This window comes from Pleurodeles waltl, chromosome 4_1, assembly GCF_031143425.1.
Source record: "Pleurodeles waltl isolate 20211129_DDA chromosome 4_1, aPleWal1.hap1.20221129, whole genome shotgun sequence".
Lineage (NCBI taxonomy): Eukaryota > Metazoa > Chordata > Amphibia > Caudata > Salamandridae > Pleurodeles > Pleurodeles waltl.
In genome coordinates, this window is record NC_090442.1 from 113,654,945 (window position 1) to 113,676,561 (window position 21,617).

At 44.2% G+C, this 21,617-nt stretch overlaps 1 protein-coding gene across 2 annotated transcripts in view; it reads left to right on the plus strand.

The window, feature by feature from the left end:
* LOC138287441 (C-type lectin galactose-binding isoform-like) overlaps positions 1-21,617 on the plus strand; it is a 115,990-nt gene that overhangs the window by 83,999 nt on the left and 10,374 nt on the right. For both annotated transcript variants that reach the window (XM_069227865.1, XM_069227864.1), the window contains exons 4-5: positions 4,517-4,657; positions 11,677-11,791. In XM_069227865.1, coding sequence (XP_069083966.1) covers positions 4,517-4,657; positions 11,677-11,791 — 256 coding nt within the window. The remainder of the gene's footprint in view (positions 1-4,516; positions 4,658-11,676; positions 11,792-21,617) is intronic.

Here is a 21,617-nt window from a genome sequence, read left to right on the forward strand (position 1 = left end):
AGGACATCTTCAATAAAGCGACCCTAAAAGTATACATTGGGACCACTCTCCAGCTGCTGGTGCCCAGGCATGCTTCCTCTGAAACCACCCCATGAGGAAAATTGCATATGAGGAAGCAAACCTGGAGCTCATTGTTGTTCCCTGAATTTGCCGCTACCAATCCCCATAAAAAATATCGTAATTATTAGTAAGAATTATATCAGTCATTTCAACTAACATTTACGAGTAATCATAGAAACCTGCATTCCTTGATATCAAAAAGTGTTCCAATTCCCCTCATCTGAATTCCTTTCATATGCATAAATCTACAATAGAAAGAGACACAAATAACATGGAGTAATCCTGCACCACATCTTCTAGTTTCTATAGAACATCTGTAGCATCCCTTATTTATGAACTCAAATTCATCACAAACGATTTTAAAAATTGGCCCACATATTCTGATAGGTGTTCAGTATTACTTCTTATCCTCAGAATGAAGGAAATGTAACTGGTTTTTTTTATCTTACGTAGTACATAAATAAAAAGAAATCAGCAATTTTCAATTCTAAAACCCTTATAATCTGGATCAGTAATAAGCCCTGTTTCATTCCACATATTCAATTTCTCAAATATTATGGATTTCACCTTCGCCATATGATTGGGTATCATTTTTCTTATAACACTGTTTGCCCTCTAACTGTCTAATAATTTGTTGCTCGTAGTCAGACCTTTGCATTATTACGAGATTTCTCCCTTTATATGCCTCACATGTGACAATAGAGAATTCTGACTCAGATCGTTCAGGGCCTTATATTCACCAGGGGTCAAGTTCCTTTTCCTATTGAACCAATCTGTCGTCTTACATTTTAAGCTTTGCTCTTCCTTTTTACATATATCGTCCATTATCGTTTGACTAAACACATAAATTCTCAAGAATTGTGTACCCTGGGTGCAAATTTAGAAGTTGGAGTGGAATTGGCCATCCCAGTTATAATCCATTACTATCCCCAACATCTCATGCAAATCTTTTACACTATCATCATTGTCATTTGTTGAGAGAATAGTCTGTACATCTTGTACATCGGCTATGGCAATGTCCAATCTTTGAGTTACACTATCAATTTCTTATATTTTCTCTAGTGTTGCAAAAACCGTTCAGTTCCAAATTTCTGGCAATTTTAAACACATCAATCTTCAATATGGGAGGACAAAATCCCAATCCTTTTTGAAGTACACCAATTTCAATTTCTTTCAACACCCTTCGAGATATATTGATGATTTGAAGTGACCTTAAATTTGTATCTTGTACTTCTATATCAATTTCTCTACCATTTATTATTTCTGATTCTGTAGTTGCTGAGATGCTGAGGGAATGTAGGTAACAATGTAAACTAGGGGTCGATTGTGAAATTTGTTTCATATGTTCTTTTACAGGTCTGATGAAGTCCCTTAAAGGGACACAAAGCACAGTCTGTTATTGTCTGGTTTTAAAGGAGAAGAAATACTGAAGTCTATATTTTTAAACTCATGCAATTGAGGTTTCTGTATTGAATGACCTAGGATCAATGATCAGGTCTCATCATCATGAAATGTTTGCTGTGCTGCTGATGAACCAATATTGAATGAAGTTGACTTATTGAGTGCTTCCTATTTGATGAACTGTTCATAAGTGTTTTGGGATGCTGTAAGCCAGTTCGAACCTGGGGTTCAAGCACCAAGCTGATAGTGTTTTGAGACTATACATCTGTGTGCTATCAGCATAAACATTTCTGCCAAATGGGTTGGGATTTGAACCATCAGGAATTAAGACCATTCTATCTAAATTAATCTCTCAATACAAGCTAAAAACATGGTCAGTAAAGAAGGCTAGGAAGAATGGCAACAGTCAATGAGAGAGACTTGTGTGATTCCTCATAATTCACAATGGGCTAGACTGTGACATAGGCTCTGGGGATCTAAGGCAAAACAATAGGCAGTCAGAAAAATGGATGATGCCGGAACCTGGGACACACATTGAGGTTAAACTGTAGCATTCAGTGGAGAGAAACTATGCAATTTTAGAGCTATACGAAAGCCTGACATAACAGGATTTTTTAGCTTTTTGGTGCTGGGGTTTTGGACCATGGGGCCTTTATATAGAGTGCAAGAAGATCAGGATGATTGTATACTACTAGAATATCACCAGAAGAATATCAGTCTATGAAAACATGGTGCCCAAAATAACAACTATCAAAATATTGTGAAGGTAAGCATGTTTAGGTAAACATAGATTTACTATGTACTTTAACGATCCATATATCCTGGAGGTAGGTGAATGAGGAGTTCAGAATGGTAAATCATGTGGAGCTCTGAATAGTAAATCTTTACTTACCTTTGCATTATTTTACTTCTTGTTATTTAGACTGCAGTTTTTGGCATATATCCCAGTATGAAGAGCATCTAATAATTAAAAGTACTCCATTATACAATTTATTGTATAAATAATTATGCAGTTCTAACATGACTTCAAGGTTTGTGATGCTCCAATTCACAAGGAATATATGTGGCTTATCAAGGATGTATATCTTCATGGTCCTTCACCATGGTAGCAGCAGCCCCACCTCTGGTGATGGTAAAGCAGGGGCTGCACATGCACATCAAACCAGAGGATCTTTGGCAGTTTCTGGTCACATTTCAAAAAGGATATTGAATTCTCAAAAAACACAGCGGCACATGCTTGAACATGGTTATTTCACACAAATGCAGGCCAGGACCTCATGATGATGACATACATGTGCTGGTACAATCCATGCACAAACCTCTATGTAGGTGTCAGTAGCAATAGGTGGCTTCCTGCTGCTCAACTGCACTCACTTGTGATGAAGAGCTACCGAAGTGCTCTACATCTTGGCCAAGATGTGCAAATTGTGCTGCAGCTGAATGGATTTCTTGTTGGGCACCATTTATTCAGGCATAATACCTACCAAGATGCGCTGTCTCACCTCTTCGTGACTCAGAACAATTAGACTTAGACTGCCCAACAACCTAAATATACATAGCAAGGGGCGACATCAGAGGTGGGAGTGATCGCCTCTTCAGAGACCACTGGCAAAGTAAGAGAGTTATGAATCCGAATAAAAGCAATGAAAATGGAGCTGTGCCCCTGTTGGGTAGTCCAAACAGCCATAGCTGAGCCCTGGTGTGAATGCACGTGCTGCACTATTGATAACTCTACCCATTGCAGAGATCATGGGAGCGGATGTTCCAAGCGCTCTTCCAAAGTGGAACATTTGCAGAGAAATTAGGATTTAGAGCTCATCTACCAGTCAATCTACCGGTTTCAGTTTCTCTGCACTTGTTGAGGTTCCCTCTTTATTCATTCCAACATCAACTACAGTGTGGCAAGGAATTAGTTATCTGTGCATCACAGCATCGTGCCACTCATAATCCTGGTAGCGAGCATTCTGTAAACAAAAAGCCCTGTCACTTTCCCCGTGCCCTTTTGCCTGAACTACATTTCATGGTAACATGACTCAAGCTCAAATCAGCATCTTGAATTTTGTAAATTCTATGGCTACCAATTACCCTAGAACTCATGAGATCCTCATTTAGTTATTGGGAGACCAGTGGTTCCACTAAATCCGTCGATGGGAGGCTTACCAATAAAATCATGTAACTATCAATATTGCTACACAATGGTAGTGTATGTTATAGTGTGCGCACTGCGCTGTGAGTTATTCATACAGATACTGAAAACCACAGTAGCCATATAAAATAAGTGCTAAGTATCGCAAGTATTCTACTTGACTGTCAACTAATTCACGTCATCCCCCTGTGTTTAAGGAGGACCTCCAGACCTCTTGTAGTATCATGTTATGTTTATATGTGGTTACCCAGTTTCTTATCCTTTATTGTATTGAAAGGTATTCTTGCATAGGTTTCTAAAATATGACACTTTATACCAGTGCAAAGTAAACACAAGTGAAGCAAACGGGCAAAGTGCTGATTTTGTTTTTACTTTCAGTTCAAAACTTATTTTCTGGTGGAAAGTTGCTTAAAAGTGAGATGAAGCATCACTTTGCACTACTTTGTGTACTTTGCGTCAAGGAGGCGTCCTGTGGCTGCCACATGAACTTTCCTACACAACTACTCATGATGTTAGACACAAAGCAGTAGAAACATGTTTTTCCCCTACATGTTTCAAACATTCTGCATCAAGTGCTGTACTGTAAATCACACATACAATGTATGTCTAACTGGAAGGGTACCATTCCAGTACAAAATCTATGCTAGACATCTCTCACACAGCCTTGCACTATGAGGCAAAGGCGTCTATGTGGTGCTATGCTGTCTAAAAGTTCATCAGAGTTTTGGAAGAGAGTACCATATCTTCATCGATATGGTGCTGCCTCTTTTTTCACTATCGCACCCAAAGCAACACAGCTGGCTTTCTGGCTAAATACTGATGTATTGTAGTATGACATAGGACCACTACATTGAATCAGGTGACATCCCCAGTGTCTGATCTGATGTACACTTCTTTTCTCTCTTCAAGTCAACCTGCCTCTCCTACAATTCTCACTTGGCCTCCATTCACAGTGAAGAAGAAAATGATTTTGTGTTTGTTCTGATGGGGAAACCAGCGGATCCTTTTAACAAAGGTGCCTACTGGATAGGAGCGCATGACACCTTCAAGGTGAGTTTTATCTTAACTTGGAATTAATATCTGAATGGTGTGTGCCCATCCTTCTGCCCATTTCACATGTATTGCAGATGTAGTTTTCTATTTCATGCTTGATGCTTGATCCCTATTGCTAATTTAGTCTCTTGGGGCCTAATTCAGATTTCGCCGGACAGGTTACTCTATCACAATGGTGACAGACATCTCGTCCACTGGAATAAAAATCCCATAGGAAATAATGGGATTTATATTTCGGCAGACGGGAACAGCTGTGACGGAGTAACCTGACCGCCGAAATCTAAATCAGGGCTATAGTCCACAAGCTCACTCTCACCTTAGACTGCCTTTCTTGTATCCATCTATTAGATTGCAAATATAACAGCAATGATCAATGGCCTCCTTGATCAGGTTCTCTTATAGAGAGGCATGGCTAGCCTTGCAGTGGCAGTCATGGAACACAAGGCCAGGTGTCCGAACCTATTATATGGCCTCAAACACTTAAATGACACTTGAGTGTTTATGACCACAGAAAGGGTAGTTCTCATATACTTTACCCATTTTAATACTGGGTTTTACCAACTCCTAGAATGAGTTGTGACTAGATACCACAATCTGTATTTGTAAGGGGCATGTTGTGCATGTCTCTTCCAAATTGTAAAGTTGTACCATATGTAGCAATGGCTTGCAAATGCAATTCTATGAATAAACCAGTGAAAAACCATATTAAAACATCCTTGTTCCCTTTAAGGAAATTGCCCTGCTTGGTGGTCTGATGAACCTTACAGGCCACTAATCTCTGTGATCTGAAATTTGTGACCTACCTCATAAATATTAATGAGACAGATCGTACTGCAATGTTCTCCAATTCCTTATTTTGTGAACCTACTTATTAGTACATAGGTCAGTTTACAAAATAGGTTTTTGGTCATGAAAATGTTTGGAAATTGTGCTTTTATGTGATCCAGATGTAGTAGATCTAACCCAAATTGTTATTTTGCTTAAGGCAGACGTTTTCCTAAAAGCACCATGAGCCAACCATCTCACCTTTATTGTATGACATCACTATAGATTTAAAGCGTGAGTTGACTGTTTTCCAGGGAGGTTATTTAACGCTCTGAAAGAATGGAAAGGATGGACAGACACATGAAGATTACAATACATTTTATTGTAGGTTATCCATATATGATATTCTAAACAAGGGTCCACCAAAAATGAACTGTTTCCAGCACTGGATTAATTCACAGGCAATATATGACACTCGAGTTCTACCACTTACTGTGACTCTCTCTCTTGCTTGGACCTGCATGCCTCCTTTTCCACATCTCGTTCTCATTATTTAACTCCTATTTTCTTTCTCTCTCACAAACATATAAACAAGTGCAATCTCTTTCTCTCTCTTTCTTTCTCTCTCTCTCCCACATACACACACACACACACACACAGAGTGACTCAAAGTTACCACATTTGTTTGTTGCTTCATTGTCATAAATATTTAGAAAACAAGCTCTGCAATCCTACACCCCAAACACATAACAGCCACTAACAATGATAATGGCTCCGGTTTCAATGTGTTAACACAGTCATGCATATTTGCATACCTACAATTCCTACAATTTCAACTGTGTTTTTGTCACTTGTCTCTTCCTGTGCCCTCTACATCTGCGTATTGCTACACTCCTCAACGCAGCAAAATCAGCATGTGGAAAAGATGCATGCAAATGTCTTTCTGATGTTATCTTCTGTATCCCTGAAATTTCGAGGGATGCAGAGAATCAGGGTTGCAAATGATTCATAGTTAGGTCTCACTTCATGTTGAATCAAGTGCTTCTGAAATGTGTGACATCAAATGACTAAGGGCCTGATTACAACTTTGGAGGAGGGTGTTAATCTGTCCCAAATGTGACAGATATACCACCTACCGTATTACGAGTCCATTATATCCTATGGAACTCGTAATACGGTGGGAAGGATATCCGTCACATTTGGGACAGATTAACACCGTCCTCCAAAGTTGTAATCAGGCCCTAAATGCTCTGGCTATTCAAGCAGCAGCCTACTAATGATGCCGAGACGCCCAGAAATTAAGACAGTCTCATATCTCCTTATAGTTCCCAAAATGAGTGCCTTCTTAATACCAATTTGGAAGGTAACATGAGTTTCTGCCCACCTCGCTGTAGTGAGATACTCAGCTATACATCATGCTGAATTACTGTGGGCAATGCTGTGTACAAATTCACTAGGTAAACTAAGGTGCAATTAGACCCTCAAAAAGTCCTTGATTTCAGAAATATCATGAGGAAATATTTGTGATAATACCAATACAAGCATGTTATTCTCCACAAGAGGCATATACACAAAATAGTGGCTGTTGGAAAATGGGTTATTGGGAAGGGCAGGTAAGTACCTACACTTAGCAATAGGCCACTAACCTCCACGTAGGTCCAGTTAGGTCTCAGTAAATTAAACCCAGCTCAACCCTGGGTAGCTTGGCAATGAGCGTCAATGCTTAACTTAGGAGACAGAGTGTAAAGCATTCAAATATCACAAAACAGTAATTAAATAAAACACAGGAAACAGTTTAAAAACTCCAAAAATAGACTATACTTTTATCTTTAAAATGACACCAAAAAAAATAAAATCGGATAAGGTAAACCGGAGATATGAATTTTAAAAGAATTTTCTTTTTTTTAGCGTCTAGAAACAAAAAGCGCCAATCGGGTCATCTGTTTGCACCTCGACCGGGGCAAAGTAAAAGTTTAAGGCCAACCGCGATGGAGCCCTGCTCGGATACAGGCCGCGAGAGGCCTCGGTTAAAAGTTTACCTTCGCACTTAGTCTCTTTTCTGAAGATTTTCTTCAGCGGGACGAACCTGCCAGTCCAATCCGACCTCCTGGAGCCCTTCTCCGGATACGCATCGCGGGAATCCTCGTGGATATTTTTACCTTCGTACTTAGTAGTTTTTTTGAGGTGAAAATCCTTCGACCGGGGTAAACCTGGATCTTGATCCGACGTTCCTGGAGCCCTCCTCGGATACGCTGGCTGGGAGGTCCCGGTCAACTTTTTACCTTCGGACTTAGGCGGTCATTCTGACCGCGGCGGTCGCCGCCCGCCAAGCGGTTCCCGCCGAAAGACCGCTCCGCGGTCAAAAGACCGCGGCGGCCATTCCGGCTTTCCCGCTGGGCCGGCGGGCGACCGCCAGAAGACCGCCGGCCGGCCCAGCGGGAAAGCCCCTTCAACAATGAAGCCGGCTCGGAATGGAGCCGGCGGAGTTGCAGGGGTGCGACGGGTGCAGTGGCACCCGTCGCGATTTTCACTGTCTGCACAGCAGACAGTGAAAATCTTTGTGGGGCCCTGTTAGGGGGCCCCTGCACTGCCCATGCCAGTGGCATGGGCAGTTCAGGGGCCCCCAGGGGCCCCACGGCACCCGTTCCCGCCATCCTGGTTCTGGCGGTGGACACTGCCAGAAACAGGCTGGCGGGAAGGCGGTCGGAATCCCCATGGCGGTGCTGCAAGCAGCGCCGCCATGGCGGATTCCCTGGGCCAGAGGGAAACTGGCGGGAAACCGCCGGCTCCCCTTTTCTGACCGCGGCTTTACCGCCGCGGTCAGAATCGCCCAGGAAGCACCGCCAGCCTGTTGGCGGTGCTTCCGCCGCCCTCCGCCATGGCGGTCATGGACCGCCAGTGTCAGAATGACCCCCTTAGTCTCTTTTTTGGAGATTTTCTTTACGGGGATTAACCTGAAAATCAGGCCGGTTTGCGGTTCAGGCAAGCCGGCTAGAGTTGCCGCGCGGAGTCGGTCCCTCTATGGAGCTTTTTTTCAAAAGTTCTCAAAACTTCCCAAAACTTCTGGGGCTTCTCCCAGATGTTCTTTTAAGGTTCTTTTGGGGTCCACAGCTCACCCCAAGGGTCCAGAAGCTCTGAGATGATCCTTGGGGGTGCAGACTACAACTCCTAGAATGCACCTGGCGCAAACTCCTTTTTGGTCACTAAGCAGTGGTCAGTTGGTTGGTTTCTTCAGGAGTTGGTGCAGGGGACTCTGGTTAGCAATTTTTCACCTGTAGCAAACAGGGAGTCCCTCCTTGAACCAGTTGAAGCCAGGCAAAGTCCTTCTTGTGGTGAAGCCGAAGTGTGCAGATGGTGCACTCCTTCTGAGTGCAGGTTCCAGGTGCAGGCCAGGGGTCCAGCAGGGCAGTCCATCTTCTCCTTTGGGTCTTCCTTGTTGGAATCTGATGGGGATCTGAGGTGTGGGTGCAGGTCTGCCAGTTTTATCCTTGCTCCTGGGTGAAAAACAGGGGGGTCCTGATTCTCCAATCAAGTGCACGGTCCTTCCCCCTGTGATGACCACTTCCTGGGAAGTGTGGCAAAAATCAATCCCAGGAGGCAACATTCTTCAAAAATCCATCATGGCTGAATCTGATTTTTGGAGGTTACATCGGGCTGAGCCCACCCACTGGTGTGGCTAAAAATCATAAACACACCCCTTTCCTGTCCTCTCCTAATCTAATCAAGGGGGCACCTAGTTGTCTGGGGTTGCAGGATGTGGGGGTGTTGCTGGGTTGTTCCAAATGTCCTTCTCTGCCTTTTGAAGACCAGTTTGGCAGCCCTCCCCCTTCTTGCCTCACCATCTGCTGAGGGGAAATTCCCTCCCACAGGCACATCTCTTTGTTTGAAGCCAGGCCATTTCACACCTCATCAAGGCAGCCTGGCCAGGCTGCCAGAGGCTGTCCAATCAGGGCACAGTAGCAAAAACAATGCAGGGCTGAAATTGGCAACTTTTCAGGTAAAGTTTAAAAATCTTTACCTGAACAAGTTATATTAAATCCAACTACTGGAAGTTGTGGGATTTATTATAACAATTAATTTGATACCAAACTCTTTGTATCTGTCATTTAAGGGGACTTTAAAAAGTAAAATAAAGTCTCCCCATTCTAGACTATGAAGGCCATTTACTACAATGAGGGAAAAACGAATTTGGCTCTTTTTACCTCACCAGGGCTTATAAAACTACTTTTATAAGGTCCCTGCATATAGTTGCATGGCACCCAGCCCTAGGGGCACATAGGGCACACATTAGGGTTGACTTATATGCAAAAATAAGGTAGTTTAAGACTTTGGAACTACTTTTAATTCCAAAGTCGAATTTGCATTTAACTTTAATTTAAAAGCAGCCAGCAAGGCAGGCCTGCCTTTAAAATGACACTGGGCACCTCAGCAGTGCACCTATGGGTTCACTACCTATGCTGTGGTCCCTAAACCTACATGCCCTACCATATACTAGGGACTTATAGGTAGGTTAACTTAGCCAATTGTAATTAGCCTAATTTTCATATCCACTTTACACAGAGCACTGGCCCTGGGACTGGTAAGCAGTACCCAGCCAAGAGTCAGAAACCACCAGTACCTATCCAAAAAGTGTGGGGTGACCAGGGCAAAAAAGAGGACTTTCCTACAGTGCCCCATACTCTGTGGTCTTCATGAGGAATTTTTCCCATGTTCTCTCAGTTTGAAAATCTTTAGCTAGTGTTTCAAAACAAACACAATTTGTAGAAATGCCAGTCCTCCAAATAAAACTTTATAATTCACACATGCAGTCCTGTTCCTTAATATTAAACCCTACATATTTTCCATAGTTGTATTTGTAACTCCTCATGTAGAGCCTGAAACTGCATAGGTTAAATAGCTTTATGTGAACAACAAACGTTCGATTATCCCAGCCTTTATTTTTGGGTGCAACACTTCTCTTCTTTGGAACAGGTTGAGGAATGATGTACTTCCTCAAAATTGAGGATTAGTTTTCAGGAGCCTGACTGAGGTACTAAGGCCCAAATTTAAGAGGGCCTGGACTGCCATGCGTCACATTATGACGCTAATGTGGTTCAACGAGCCCATATTTGCTGCATCATATCCACAATGTGGCGAACTTTGTAACCTCTTGTGCCACATTATGCCTGGGCCAGGCATAATGTATGCAAGGGGGGCGTTCAACCGTTAGAGGGACCGCAAAAATTGAGCAGTGGAATCTCTCAGATTCCACTGAGCCATTTTTGATGGCATTTTTTAATGCCTGCATAGAGCAGGCATTAAAATGAGGCACACCATTATTTATATTGGGCCTCCATGTACTGTGCAGGATTAGCGCCAACATTTTTTGCGCTAATCCCGCAAAGTACAACAATACCGTCAAAAATGTTGACGCTATTGTCCCTAACCTGCGCCATGGAGCACCGTGTATTCAATATGGCGCACACATGGTGGCATTAGGGGGACACTGAGGGGTGCAAGAAAAGTGGCGCTGCATATAATGCAGCCCCAGTTTCTTAAATTTGGTCCTAAATTTGCATTTCAGTATATCGAGGACAAGAATACTGACATGCCAAAGTATTGACTGACAGGGTGTCCTGAAGGAAAAGCAAGGATGTATATATAAGTGTACATTTACTGTTGTTACCATGGCATCTACCTATCTTCATGATAGATATAATGTCAAGGTGCATCGATATGAAGTTAAGTATAGTTATCCTATCCTGATCTTTACAATATTCTAGTAGTGGACATTTTGACATGTAAATATTTAGGTTTCAATGTTCTGGTAGTTAACTGTAGTAGCTGGCTCTGCAGGACTCCTTTTCATATCAAGTACAATATCGCTGGCACTTTGTACTTGGTCTTCCTCTCTCCTTGGGCTTTTAAGACATAGAGTGGGTTACTAGGCTATTTATCGTGCAACTTATTCTGTAATGAGCAAGCAATCAATGCTAAAATCCAGGTCATTGCCCAGACAATGTGTTAATATGGTTAATGAACTTAAGAAATAAGCTTAACATAAAACTCATTGCAACATATTAAATGTATATATGGAATAAACAGACTTGCATGCATACTTGAAACTTCTTTGTCTGATTTAATTAGCTCATCTTGTTGAGTTTACTGGACTACATAACAAAGCAAACTTGTGCTAAGGTGCAGGTCACTATTATACTTTGTTAGCTACAATATTTTGGATTCATCACTGTGAGTTTTTTTGTTACTTGAAGGAGGGAGTGTATATGAATTCCGATGGATCTAGAATGACAATTCTGCCGTTTGGAAATGGTCAACCTGATAATCTTGGCAATGAAGACTACATCGGTTCGTGGTTTGTAGAGAATGGTAAGCAGGTTCCGAATATCATTTCAAATTAACAGATAGACAAGGACCAGATTTAACACTTGAAAGATGTAAAAGACAATCCAATCGGCTAACCAGTTATATAGTGTTATACATTTAAATAAAATTTGGCTTAGATTTGGGGAAATGAGATTGATTGTTCTGAATAAATGTATAGCTGTGGATTGTTTTCAGCTATCGCCTAAGGCTTTCTAAAAAATAAATTTTTGTGATTCAATTTTTTTTTAATGGATTGTTAATAAAGTCAAAACATTATTCATGAGAAAATACTGATCTGATTTAATTTGCAATATTGCTTGCATGACATCAAATTACGTAAGGATTACAGTGTTCAACTTCAAAAGCAGGAAGTGTAAACCGGCCTACAAATAATTGCATCATTTTATTTATTAAACTATTTTGGACCTGCCCGTCTGTGCAGGGTCACTCCAAACCTTTTGCCTTCACTCCCTTCCTTAGCGGAACCCACTTTTGGTGGCTTTTTGCACTTTGTGCATTTTAACACTGATAACAAGTTATAAAGTGCTTGTGGTCTCTACTTAAAACTCGTTACAATTGGCAGATACCTAATTAGTACATTTAATTTACTTGTAAGTCCCTAGTATTTGGTACTATATGCACCCATGCCTGTAAAGTAAATACTACTAGTAAGTATGCAGTACTTATTGTGCCACCCATCAAAGTAGCATTTTAAAACGTCTCAGGCCTCCCACTGAAGTCCATAGTGATGTTTTGAAACTGCCATTTTGACCGAGCAAAATAAACCTTTTGCCCGACCTAATCCTTTTCTTTTTAATAACTAGAATTCACCCCTAGGATACGTCCTGAATGCTCATGGGGCAGGGGCCATTGTATTTAAAAAGAAGGACATGAATAATTAAGTTTTACATTTCTTTGTAGTGAAAAACTCCCAAAGTTATTTTTCACTGCTGTAAGGCTTATTTCTCCCATTGACTACCACTCGGTTACCATGTTACATTCAATAAGTGCTAACTTTACACTGTAAACAGATAGAGATATGCAGTTAACACTCACATGAATTTCAATTTACAACTCTTTGTAATGGTGAAGTTGGATTTTAACTTACAAATTTGAAAATGCCACTTCTAGAAAGTTGACATTTTCTTGCCCTATCCATCCTTGAAATCTGTCACTGTCCTGGGTCACATGACCGTTAATAGTCCTGCTATTGGGCTTCATGTATTCCTTCCTTATTGTACCCCCAGAGTCCCTCTTCAGAACAGTCCATGGACCTGTGGAAGTTACAGAATAAGGCCCATTTCTGTCGCCAGAAGGCACCTGCCTACCAGCTGTGACTGGGCTTGCATAGACCAGCAACTGGACATACCTGAGCCCTGCTGATAGCCTCTGCTGAAGTGAGTTCCTGAGCACCAATAGGTGCCCCTGTGGTCCCCCCAGCTGGCATGAGAGAGAATGTCTCCTTACCTAGCTGAAGTTTCTATCAAAGTTGGTGCAAAGTGACAAAAAGCACCACAAAGCCTCACCCCACAGCTGGAAGCTTCACAGGAACTGACCATGAGTATGCCAAAGCCTTGCCACACCACGCCATTACAGCTATGAGCTTTATGGAAAGAAAGCAGAGGGACGCGGAGCCGCACAAAGCCTTGTCACTCAGTTGAGACTTTCATCGCAACTGACGCAGAGTGACGTAAAGACCCCCAAAGCTTAACTACACAGCTAAGAGCTTTATCAGAACTAAACAAGAGCAACACAAAGTCTTGTCATACAGCTGAGAGCTTCATCTGAACTGCCAAAGTGATGCAAAGCTTTGCAAAGCCTCATTGCACAGCCTCCTTCTGAACCAACACAGAGAAACGTGAAGCGTCGCAAAGCCCAGATGTGTAGACCTCACACCATGACATAATGTACAACTTCCGGTGTGTCGAACTTGGTTCTTTGCCCAGCCTGTGCTCAGTCACTGTCAGCCTGAACCTTTGACTTTGTCCAGGTTCAGCGCTATCATTTATCCACAGCTGGTGCTGTCTGATTTGTTTTTTTCATAAATCTTTTTATTCAGTTTTTTTCATCTTCATCCGCTTCACAACATACCTTTTGGGAATAAGAAAGAACAGTGAAAAAAACCATCCCCAGCAGATATTAATTCCAGCAGTCCACATATGAACGCGCAGCATACTAGTGTCTACAATGTCTTCAATTACATTGTACATAAGTTAGAGGGAGACATGATCGTGATAGCTGGGGTCTCCCATAGTGTCAATTTTCAGAGCATGTGCTGGTGGAAAGTGTCAGGTAAGTCCTGGTAGTCCCATAATGATAAACCGTTCACATCAGGGCAGTTGTGGCAGAACAAGAAGATTTATCTGTTCCATTATTTACTTGTTTGGCCTAACTTGGAATAACAGTTGGTAACAACAGTAGGTACAACAATTATAACCAGAACCTATGCCTATAATCTCACTCCTGTTTCGTTTCCCTGCTTCCCAGCCCACCTCTTCCACTCAGATACCCCTGCTAACTGGTGACAAAGCCATGCAGTAGTTAAAACTTCCGGTGCTCTGCAATTCCCTTCAATGGGATTACACGCCCCGCTTATCTGTTGAACATGCCCTGCTAGGCCACAGCTCGCCCTCAGACTCACCCTTCAGCGTCCTCAGTTCAGTTAGCATGTTCTCCCAGCTAGAGGACAGTGGGTATTTGCGCAGCCCCAGGTTATCCTCCCTGCGCAGCGCCATCCGCTCCGCCTGTGCCCACACCAAAAATGGACCGCAGCCACACCACTAGGGAGGGAGGTTCATATGCCTTCCACTTTTTTGTAATAAGGCACATAGTTGTCAAAAGGCCCAAGACATAGAATCAAAAGCTCACCTTGTATTTCTTAGGTCTGGGGAATAACCACAATATGCATGCCTCCCAGGTAGATAATGGTGGGCGCTTCGTGCAGACTCAGGTGGGAAGTCACTCCCTACCAGTAAATGCGCAAGGGGGGACACAAGTACATCATATACAGAAAGTTTGACGGGACAAGACACATCAATGTGGTGAAAATATCTGTTAATCTTCTCCGGGGTCAGATATGCCCTGTGCAGTATGTAAAATTGAATCAGGCGAAATTGTGCATTCTGCAGGACGTGGGTCAGGCTTTGTAGGAGGCTGGCCTGGCTTGTAGTGGGTACCAGAGGTACTTACACCTTGTGCCAGGTCCAGTTATCCCTTACTAGTGTAGAAGAGGTGTTTCTAGCAGCTAAGGCTGATAGAAGGTAGCTATGGCAAAGCAGCTTAGGCTGAACTAGGAGACATGTACAGCTCCTACTATACCACTGGTGTCATATGCACAATATCATAAGAAAACACAATACACAGATATACTAAAAATAAAGGTACTTTATTTTTATGACAATATGCCAAAAGTATCTCAGTGAGTACCCTCAGTATGAGGATGCCAAATATACACAAGATATATATACACAATACCAAAATTATGCAGTAATAGCAAAAGGAAGTAATGCAAGCAGTGTAAAGTTACAAAAGATTGCAATAGGAGCACATTGGTATATGGGCAACACAAACCATATACTCCAAAAGTGGAATGCGAACTACAAATGGACCCCAAACCTATGTGAGTTTGTGGAGGGTCACTGGGACTGTAAGAAAACAGTGAGGGTTAGAAAAATAGCCCACCCCAAGACCCTGTAAGGTAGGTGTAAAGTGCACCTACAACCCCCAGAGAGCACAGAAGTCGTGATAGGGGGATTCTGCAAGGAAAACCAACACCAGCAATGCAACAACAGTGGATTTCCGGACCTGAGTACCTGTAAGACAAGGAGACCAAGTCCAAGAGTCGCGACAGTGTCGAGAGTGGGCAGGAGCCCAGGAAATGCCAGCTGAGGGTGCAAGGAAGTTGCCACCGGATGGAAGAAGCTTGGTGTTTTGCAAGAACGAAGAAGACTAGGAACTTCCCCTTTGGAGGATGGATGTCCCACGTCGTGAAGAAGCTTGCAAAGGTGTTCCCATGCAGAAAGACCGCAAACAAGCCTTGCTAGCTGCAAGGGTCGCGGTTAGGGTTTTTGGATGCTGCTGTGGCTCAGGAGGGACCAGGATGTCGCCACTTGGATGAGGAGACAGAGGGGGCGCCCAGCAAGTCAAGGAGCCCTCAGAGAAGCAGGCAGCACCCACAGAAATACCAGAACAGGCACTTAGAAGAGGAGTGAACCGGAGTCATGCGAAGTCACAAAAGGGAGTCCCAAGATGCCGGAGGACAACTCAGAAGGTTGTGCACTGCAGGTTAGAGTGTCAGGGACCCAGGCTTGGCTGTGCACAAAGGAAATCCTGGAAGAGTGCATAGGAGCCGGAGCAGCTGCAAATCACGTGGTACCCAGCAATGCAGTCTAGCGTGGGGAGGCAAGGACTTACCTCCACCAAACTTGGACTGAAGAGTCACTGGACTGTGGGAGTCACTTGGACAGGGTTGCTGAGTTCCAGGGACCACGCTCGTCATGCTGGGAGGGGACCCAGCGGACCGGTGATGCAGTCTTTTTTTGCCTGTGGTTGCAGGGGGAAGATTCCGTCGACCCACGGGAGATTTCTTCAGAGCTCCTGGTGCAGAAAGAAGGCAGGCTACCCCCAGAGCATGCACCACCAGGAAACAGTCGAGAAAGCCGGCAGGATGAAGCAATACAAGGTTGAAGTAGTCGTCTTTGCTACTTTGTTGTGGTTTTGCAGGCGTCCTGAGCAGTCAGCGGTCGATCCTTTGGCAGAAGGTGAAGAGGGAGATACAGAGGAACTCTGGTGAGCTCTTGCATTCGGTATCTGAAGAATTCCCCAAAGCAGAGACCCTAAATAGCCAGAAAAGGAGGTTTGGCTACCTAGGAAGGAGGATTGGCTACTAAGAGAGGTAAGAGCCTATCAGAAGGAGTCTCTGACGTCACCTGCTGGCACTGGCCGCTCAGAGCAGTCCAGTGTGCCAGCAACACCTCTGTTTCCAAGATGCCAGAGGTCTGGGGCACACTGGAGGAGCTCTGGGCACCTCCCCTGGGAGGTGCAGGTCAGGGGAGTGGTCACTCCCCTTTCCTTTGTCCAGTTTCACACCAGAGCAGGGCTGGGGGATCCCTAAACTGGTGTAGACTGGCTTATGCAGAGATGGGCAGCATCTGTGCCCATCAAAGCATTTTCAGAGGCTGGGGGAGGCTACTCCTCCCCAGCCTTCACACCTATTTCCAAAGGGAGAGGGTGTTACACCCTCTCTCAGAGGAAATCCTTTGTTCTGCCCTCCTGGGCCAGGGCTGCCTGGACCCCAGGAGGGCAGAAACCTGTCTGAGGGGTTGGCAGCAGCAGCAGCTGCAGTGGAGACCCCGGAAAGGCAGTTTGGCAGTACCCGGGTTCTGTGCTAGAGACCCGGGGGATCATGGAATTATTTTCCCAATGCCAGAATGGCATTGGGGTGACAATTCCATGATCTTAGACATGTTACATGGCCATGTTCGGAGTTACCATTGTGACGCTATACATAGGTAGTGACCTATGTATAGTGCACGCGTGTAATGGTGTCCCCGCACTCACAAAGTCCGGGGAATTTGCCCTGAATGATGTGGGGGCACCTTGGCTAGTGCCAGGGTGCCCACACACTAAGTAACCTTGCACCCAACCTTCACCAGGTGAAGGTTAGACATACAGGTGACTTATAAGTTACTTAAGTGCAGTGGTAAATGGCTGTGAAATAACATGGACGTTATTTCACTCAGGCTGCACTGGCAGGCCTGTGTAAGAATTGTCAGATCTCCCTATGGGTGACAAAAGAAATTCTGCAGCCTATAGGGATCTCCTGGAACCCCAATACCCTGGGTACCTCAGTACCATATACTAGGGAATTATATGGGTGTACCAGTATGCCAATGTGAATTGGTGAAATTGGTCACTAGCATGTTAGTGACAAATCTGGAAAGCAGAGAGAGCATAACCACTGAGGTTCTGGTTAGCAGAGCCTCAGTGAGACAGTTAGGCATCACACAGGGAACACATACGTATAGGCCACAAACTTATGAGCAGTGGGGTCCTGGCTAGCAGGGTCCCAGTGACACATAACAAACATACTGACAACATAGGGTTTTCACTATGAGCACTGGGCCCTGGCTAGCAGGATCCCAGTGAGACAGTGAAAACACCCTGACATATACTCACAAACAGGCCAAAAGTGGGGGTAACAAGGCGAGAAAGAGGCTACTTTCTCACAGGCTTTCCTGAGCCACCTCGCATTCCCTGTCTGTAAAAGGCCAGGTAAGGTAACCCTCTCATTTGGCACGCCAACCAGCATGCCCAGATGTAGTGTGTATTTGCAACAAGCTAGCTAGCCAATCCACTAAATGTTTGCCCTGGCCCATGACCTGTATGTATTGTATTGTCAAATGAGTTGGCAGTTCCATCAATATGTCCCCCCAATGATGTGACAGGGATGCCTTCAAAGAGTTGTAAAGAAGGAATTGTCCCGGTGGTAAGCCAGTCTCTGCTGCCAATGTGTCAAAGGGAGTCAGAGTGCCATGTTGGTACAGATCACCCAGAGTGTGTAGTCCTACTGAATGCCAGGTCTCCAGCTCTGCTGCTGATGTAAATGTGGTGCTCCTGGGAGTACCCAGTAAGTCTAGGGCTGGCACATAGGGAGTCAGCGAATGTGTGTGGTTAATGCTCCTGTGGTAGCATCAATGCGCCACACTTTGAAGAAGAAGTCTGGTGCTCTAACTCGCGTGTTTTGGTGGAATAAGTTGGATAAGCTGGCTAAAGTCTATGGTGGCATCGCTGTAGCTATATCTGTTAAGTGCTGGCCCGCGAGCCAACCGGACACCCATTGTAATTGGGATGCCAGGTAATATTGTTGTAGGTTAGGCACCGCCAAGCCACCTCTGTCGGAGTATATAGTTTAGCCAGTGCCACACGGCAGCGGCCTTTATTCCAGATGAATTCCCTGTTCCTGGGTTCTAACTCCATGAAAACCTTTGCCGGGACATAAACAGGGAGGGTGGAGAAATAATACAAAGGGCGAGGAAGCACCACCATCTTCGGCCCATCACCGATAGAGACAGAGACTGCCAAAATGACATTTGAGTGGGAATAGAGGTGACCGCATGTTGAAGGTCTCCATCATGCAGATCGGACAATGAATGATACATTCGGATCCCGAGATATCTAAATGTTCTAGGTTGCCAGAGAACTGGCACACCGGAAAGGACAAAGGCCAGGTCTCTCGTCTCTGGGTAAAAGGGGAACAAGCATGATTTGCCCCAGTTGACATGCAGGCCAGACAGGGAGGCGAAGTGTTGCAGCACTTCCGCAACCTCTGTGGGAATATCGGAGATAGCTCTGAAATAAAGGAGTAGGTCATCTGCTTATAGAGACACCACATGAAGCCCTTCTCCCAATGGGATGCCCCAGCTTGCCCCACAATGGCGGAGCTTTGCGTGGGACAAAGGTGATGTAAGGCTTTCGTAATCATGCTCCTACATGCATACTTACTAAGAACTCAGGCAGGTCAATGTAGCAGAAAACCTGCTGGAATCCACTGCATGAAGAGGGGAAATTAGAAATGTGCCATATCTACAAAGACATAGCACATTTCTGCTGCCTCCTAGTGTTGGCACACTGTTTGCTGCCTTGCGACAAAGGTGCATCTGTTATCCCTTCCTGTATAAAAACAATCCAGCCCATATCGCTTCCCGCACAAAAAACATCCTTCGAGGCATTATCCTCTTTCCATGTGTAATTGAGAATTAATGAACACATTTCACCTTATTACACATGGCTTGGGGAGGTGCACCATTATGGGCAAATCCAAGGTTTACTAACTTAGTAAATATGAGATTGCATAAAGATACATGGGTGGATGCGTAGGAACGCCCATACTGCACCCATGGATTGCTTTGGAACAAGCCACTGTGTTGGGCTACTCTGCCCTGGGTAGGCATTCCATGGGTATTGTAGTGAGTGTTCTCACGCAACCCCCATGCATTTTGACATGTCCCAAGATTTATAAGACCTTGTGAACCTAGGGATATGCCAAAACCTTACACTTCCCCAGGAAAGGCAAAATGAGTAGAAATATTACTATTCTCCTCATTCTTTGATCTTTCTATGTGTGCTGCATTCTGCAGCACACATAGAAAGAGGAAAAGCCTCCCAGGATTATTGTTCTGCAGGAAGGTGCCCCTTCCTACACAAAAACAATCCTGCATGCAACGCAAGCACCTTTGCACCACGGTGCAAGGATGCCTGCATTGGCGCTAGGCTGCCAAAAGGGGACAAGTACAGGGGAAAAGGACATGAATGTGCTGCATTGGATAGATGCAGTGCATTTGTGCCCCTTCCCTTTGACACAGGGCAGTGCAGCAAGGTGACTTGCTGTGCTGCCCTGCACCAAAAACTCATAATAGTCACAAGGAGTGGCTTGGATGCTACAGATCTCGAGTGAGTTGCAAGGAAACTTAATAACATAGGAGGCATGAATAACAAGCACTTAAATAGAATAACTTATCATGCATCCTGAAGGTTTAGAGACAACTCCGGGTCAGATTTACAAATAAGTGGTGCAGAGCAGCACAGCAAGTCACTTTGCTGTGTTGCGCTGGACTGCACTGCGTGACCTGGAAAGGGTAGGAATGCACCATGTTTAAGGAACATGGTGCATTCCTTTCCTTTCCTCCTGCACTGACATACAATGGGCTGCTTAGCGCCAACTCAGGCACCCTTGCACCATGGTGCAAGTGTGTCTGCATTGCATGCATGATTGGTTTTGTACTGGAAGGGAAACCTGGGAGGCTTTTTCCCTTTTTTATGGGCAGCACACATAGAAAGATGAAAAATTGAGGAGAGATAATGATATAGATAAAGATATTTCTCCTTGTTGCCCTTCACCTGGGGATGCGTGAGGTATTGGCACATCCTCACGTTTACCGGGGTTGGTAAATCTGGGAATGGATCAAAATCTATGGGCGTTGCGTGGGAACACCCACCGCAGTGCCCATGGAATGCCTCCCTTGCGCACGGTAAGGCAATGTAGAGATTTCTGCTGCCTTGCCTTATTCCACATCTATGAGGCCATTCAAAGCCACACAAAGTGGCTTTGCGTGGCCTCATAGATATGGTTGCAAAGAATACGCTGCTTCTGCAACACAGTGACGCACCAGCTGCACAAGGGGGGTCATAAATATGCCCCTGTGAAGGAAAACCCACTTCTTCATTGTTACTACGTTTGATCACATTTGCCCAATTCACCCCAAACTTGGGTAAAAATAAAGTAGAGAATGTAGCCATTCATCACTACACCTGACAGTTTATTGCAGGAAAGGGTGCTGGCTGGGGGGAACAATGTTATCAGGTCCTACGACAAGTGAATTTCTGATTCAACACAGATATTTCCATAGAACAATAAAACAGATCACTGAAAGTGCAACTTATTTGGCAAGAATGTAGTCACTGCTTCCATTTTGGCATCTTTTCATAATTGGTGTATTTTCAATCAACCATGTTGGGAATGAGACTCACAGTATGCTGTTATTAAACAAGCTTCAGTACAGCATACATGTGTTGACATTTCAAAATTGACCGCCTAATTAACTGGGAAGCTGCAAGCTCCTCTGGTGTGTGCACTCTGTCCCGGCATTGCCCAAGGGCTTGGAGGGTGGTTTGTACCCTCACCTGTCTCCTGCCTGGCCCAAAGATGAACAGGATACTTTTCACTCAATTAAATTTTTTTCACATTTGATAGTTTCCATTATCTGCACACATCCTAAGCCTAACTTTGCTTATGAGCCCACAGGATGATTTGCACCACTATTCTTTCTAC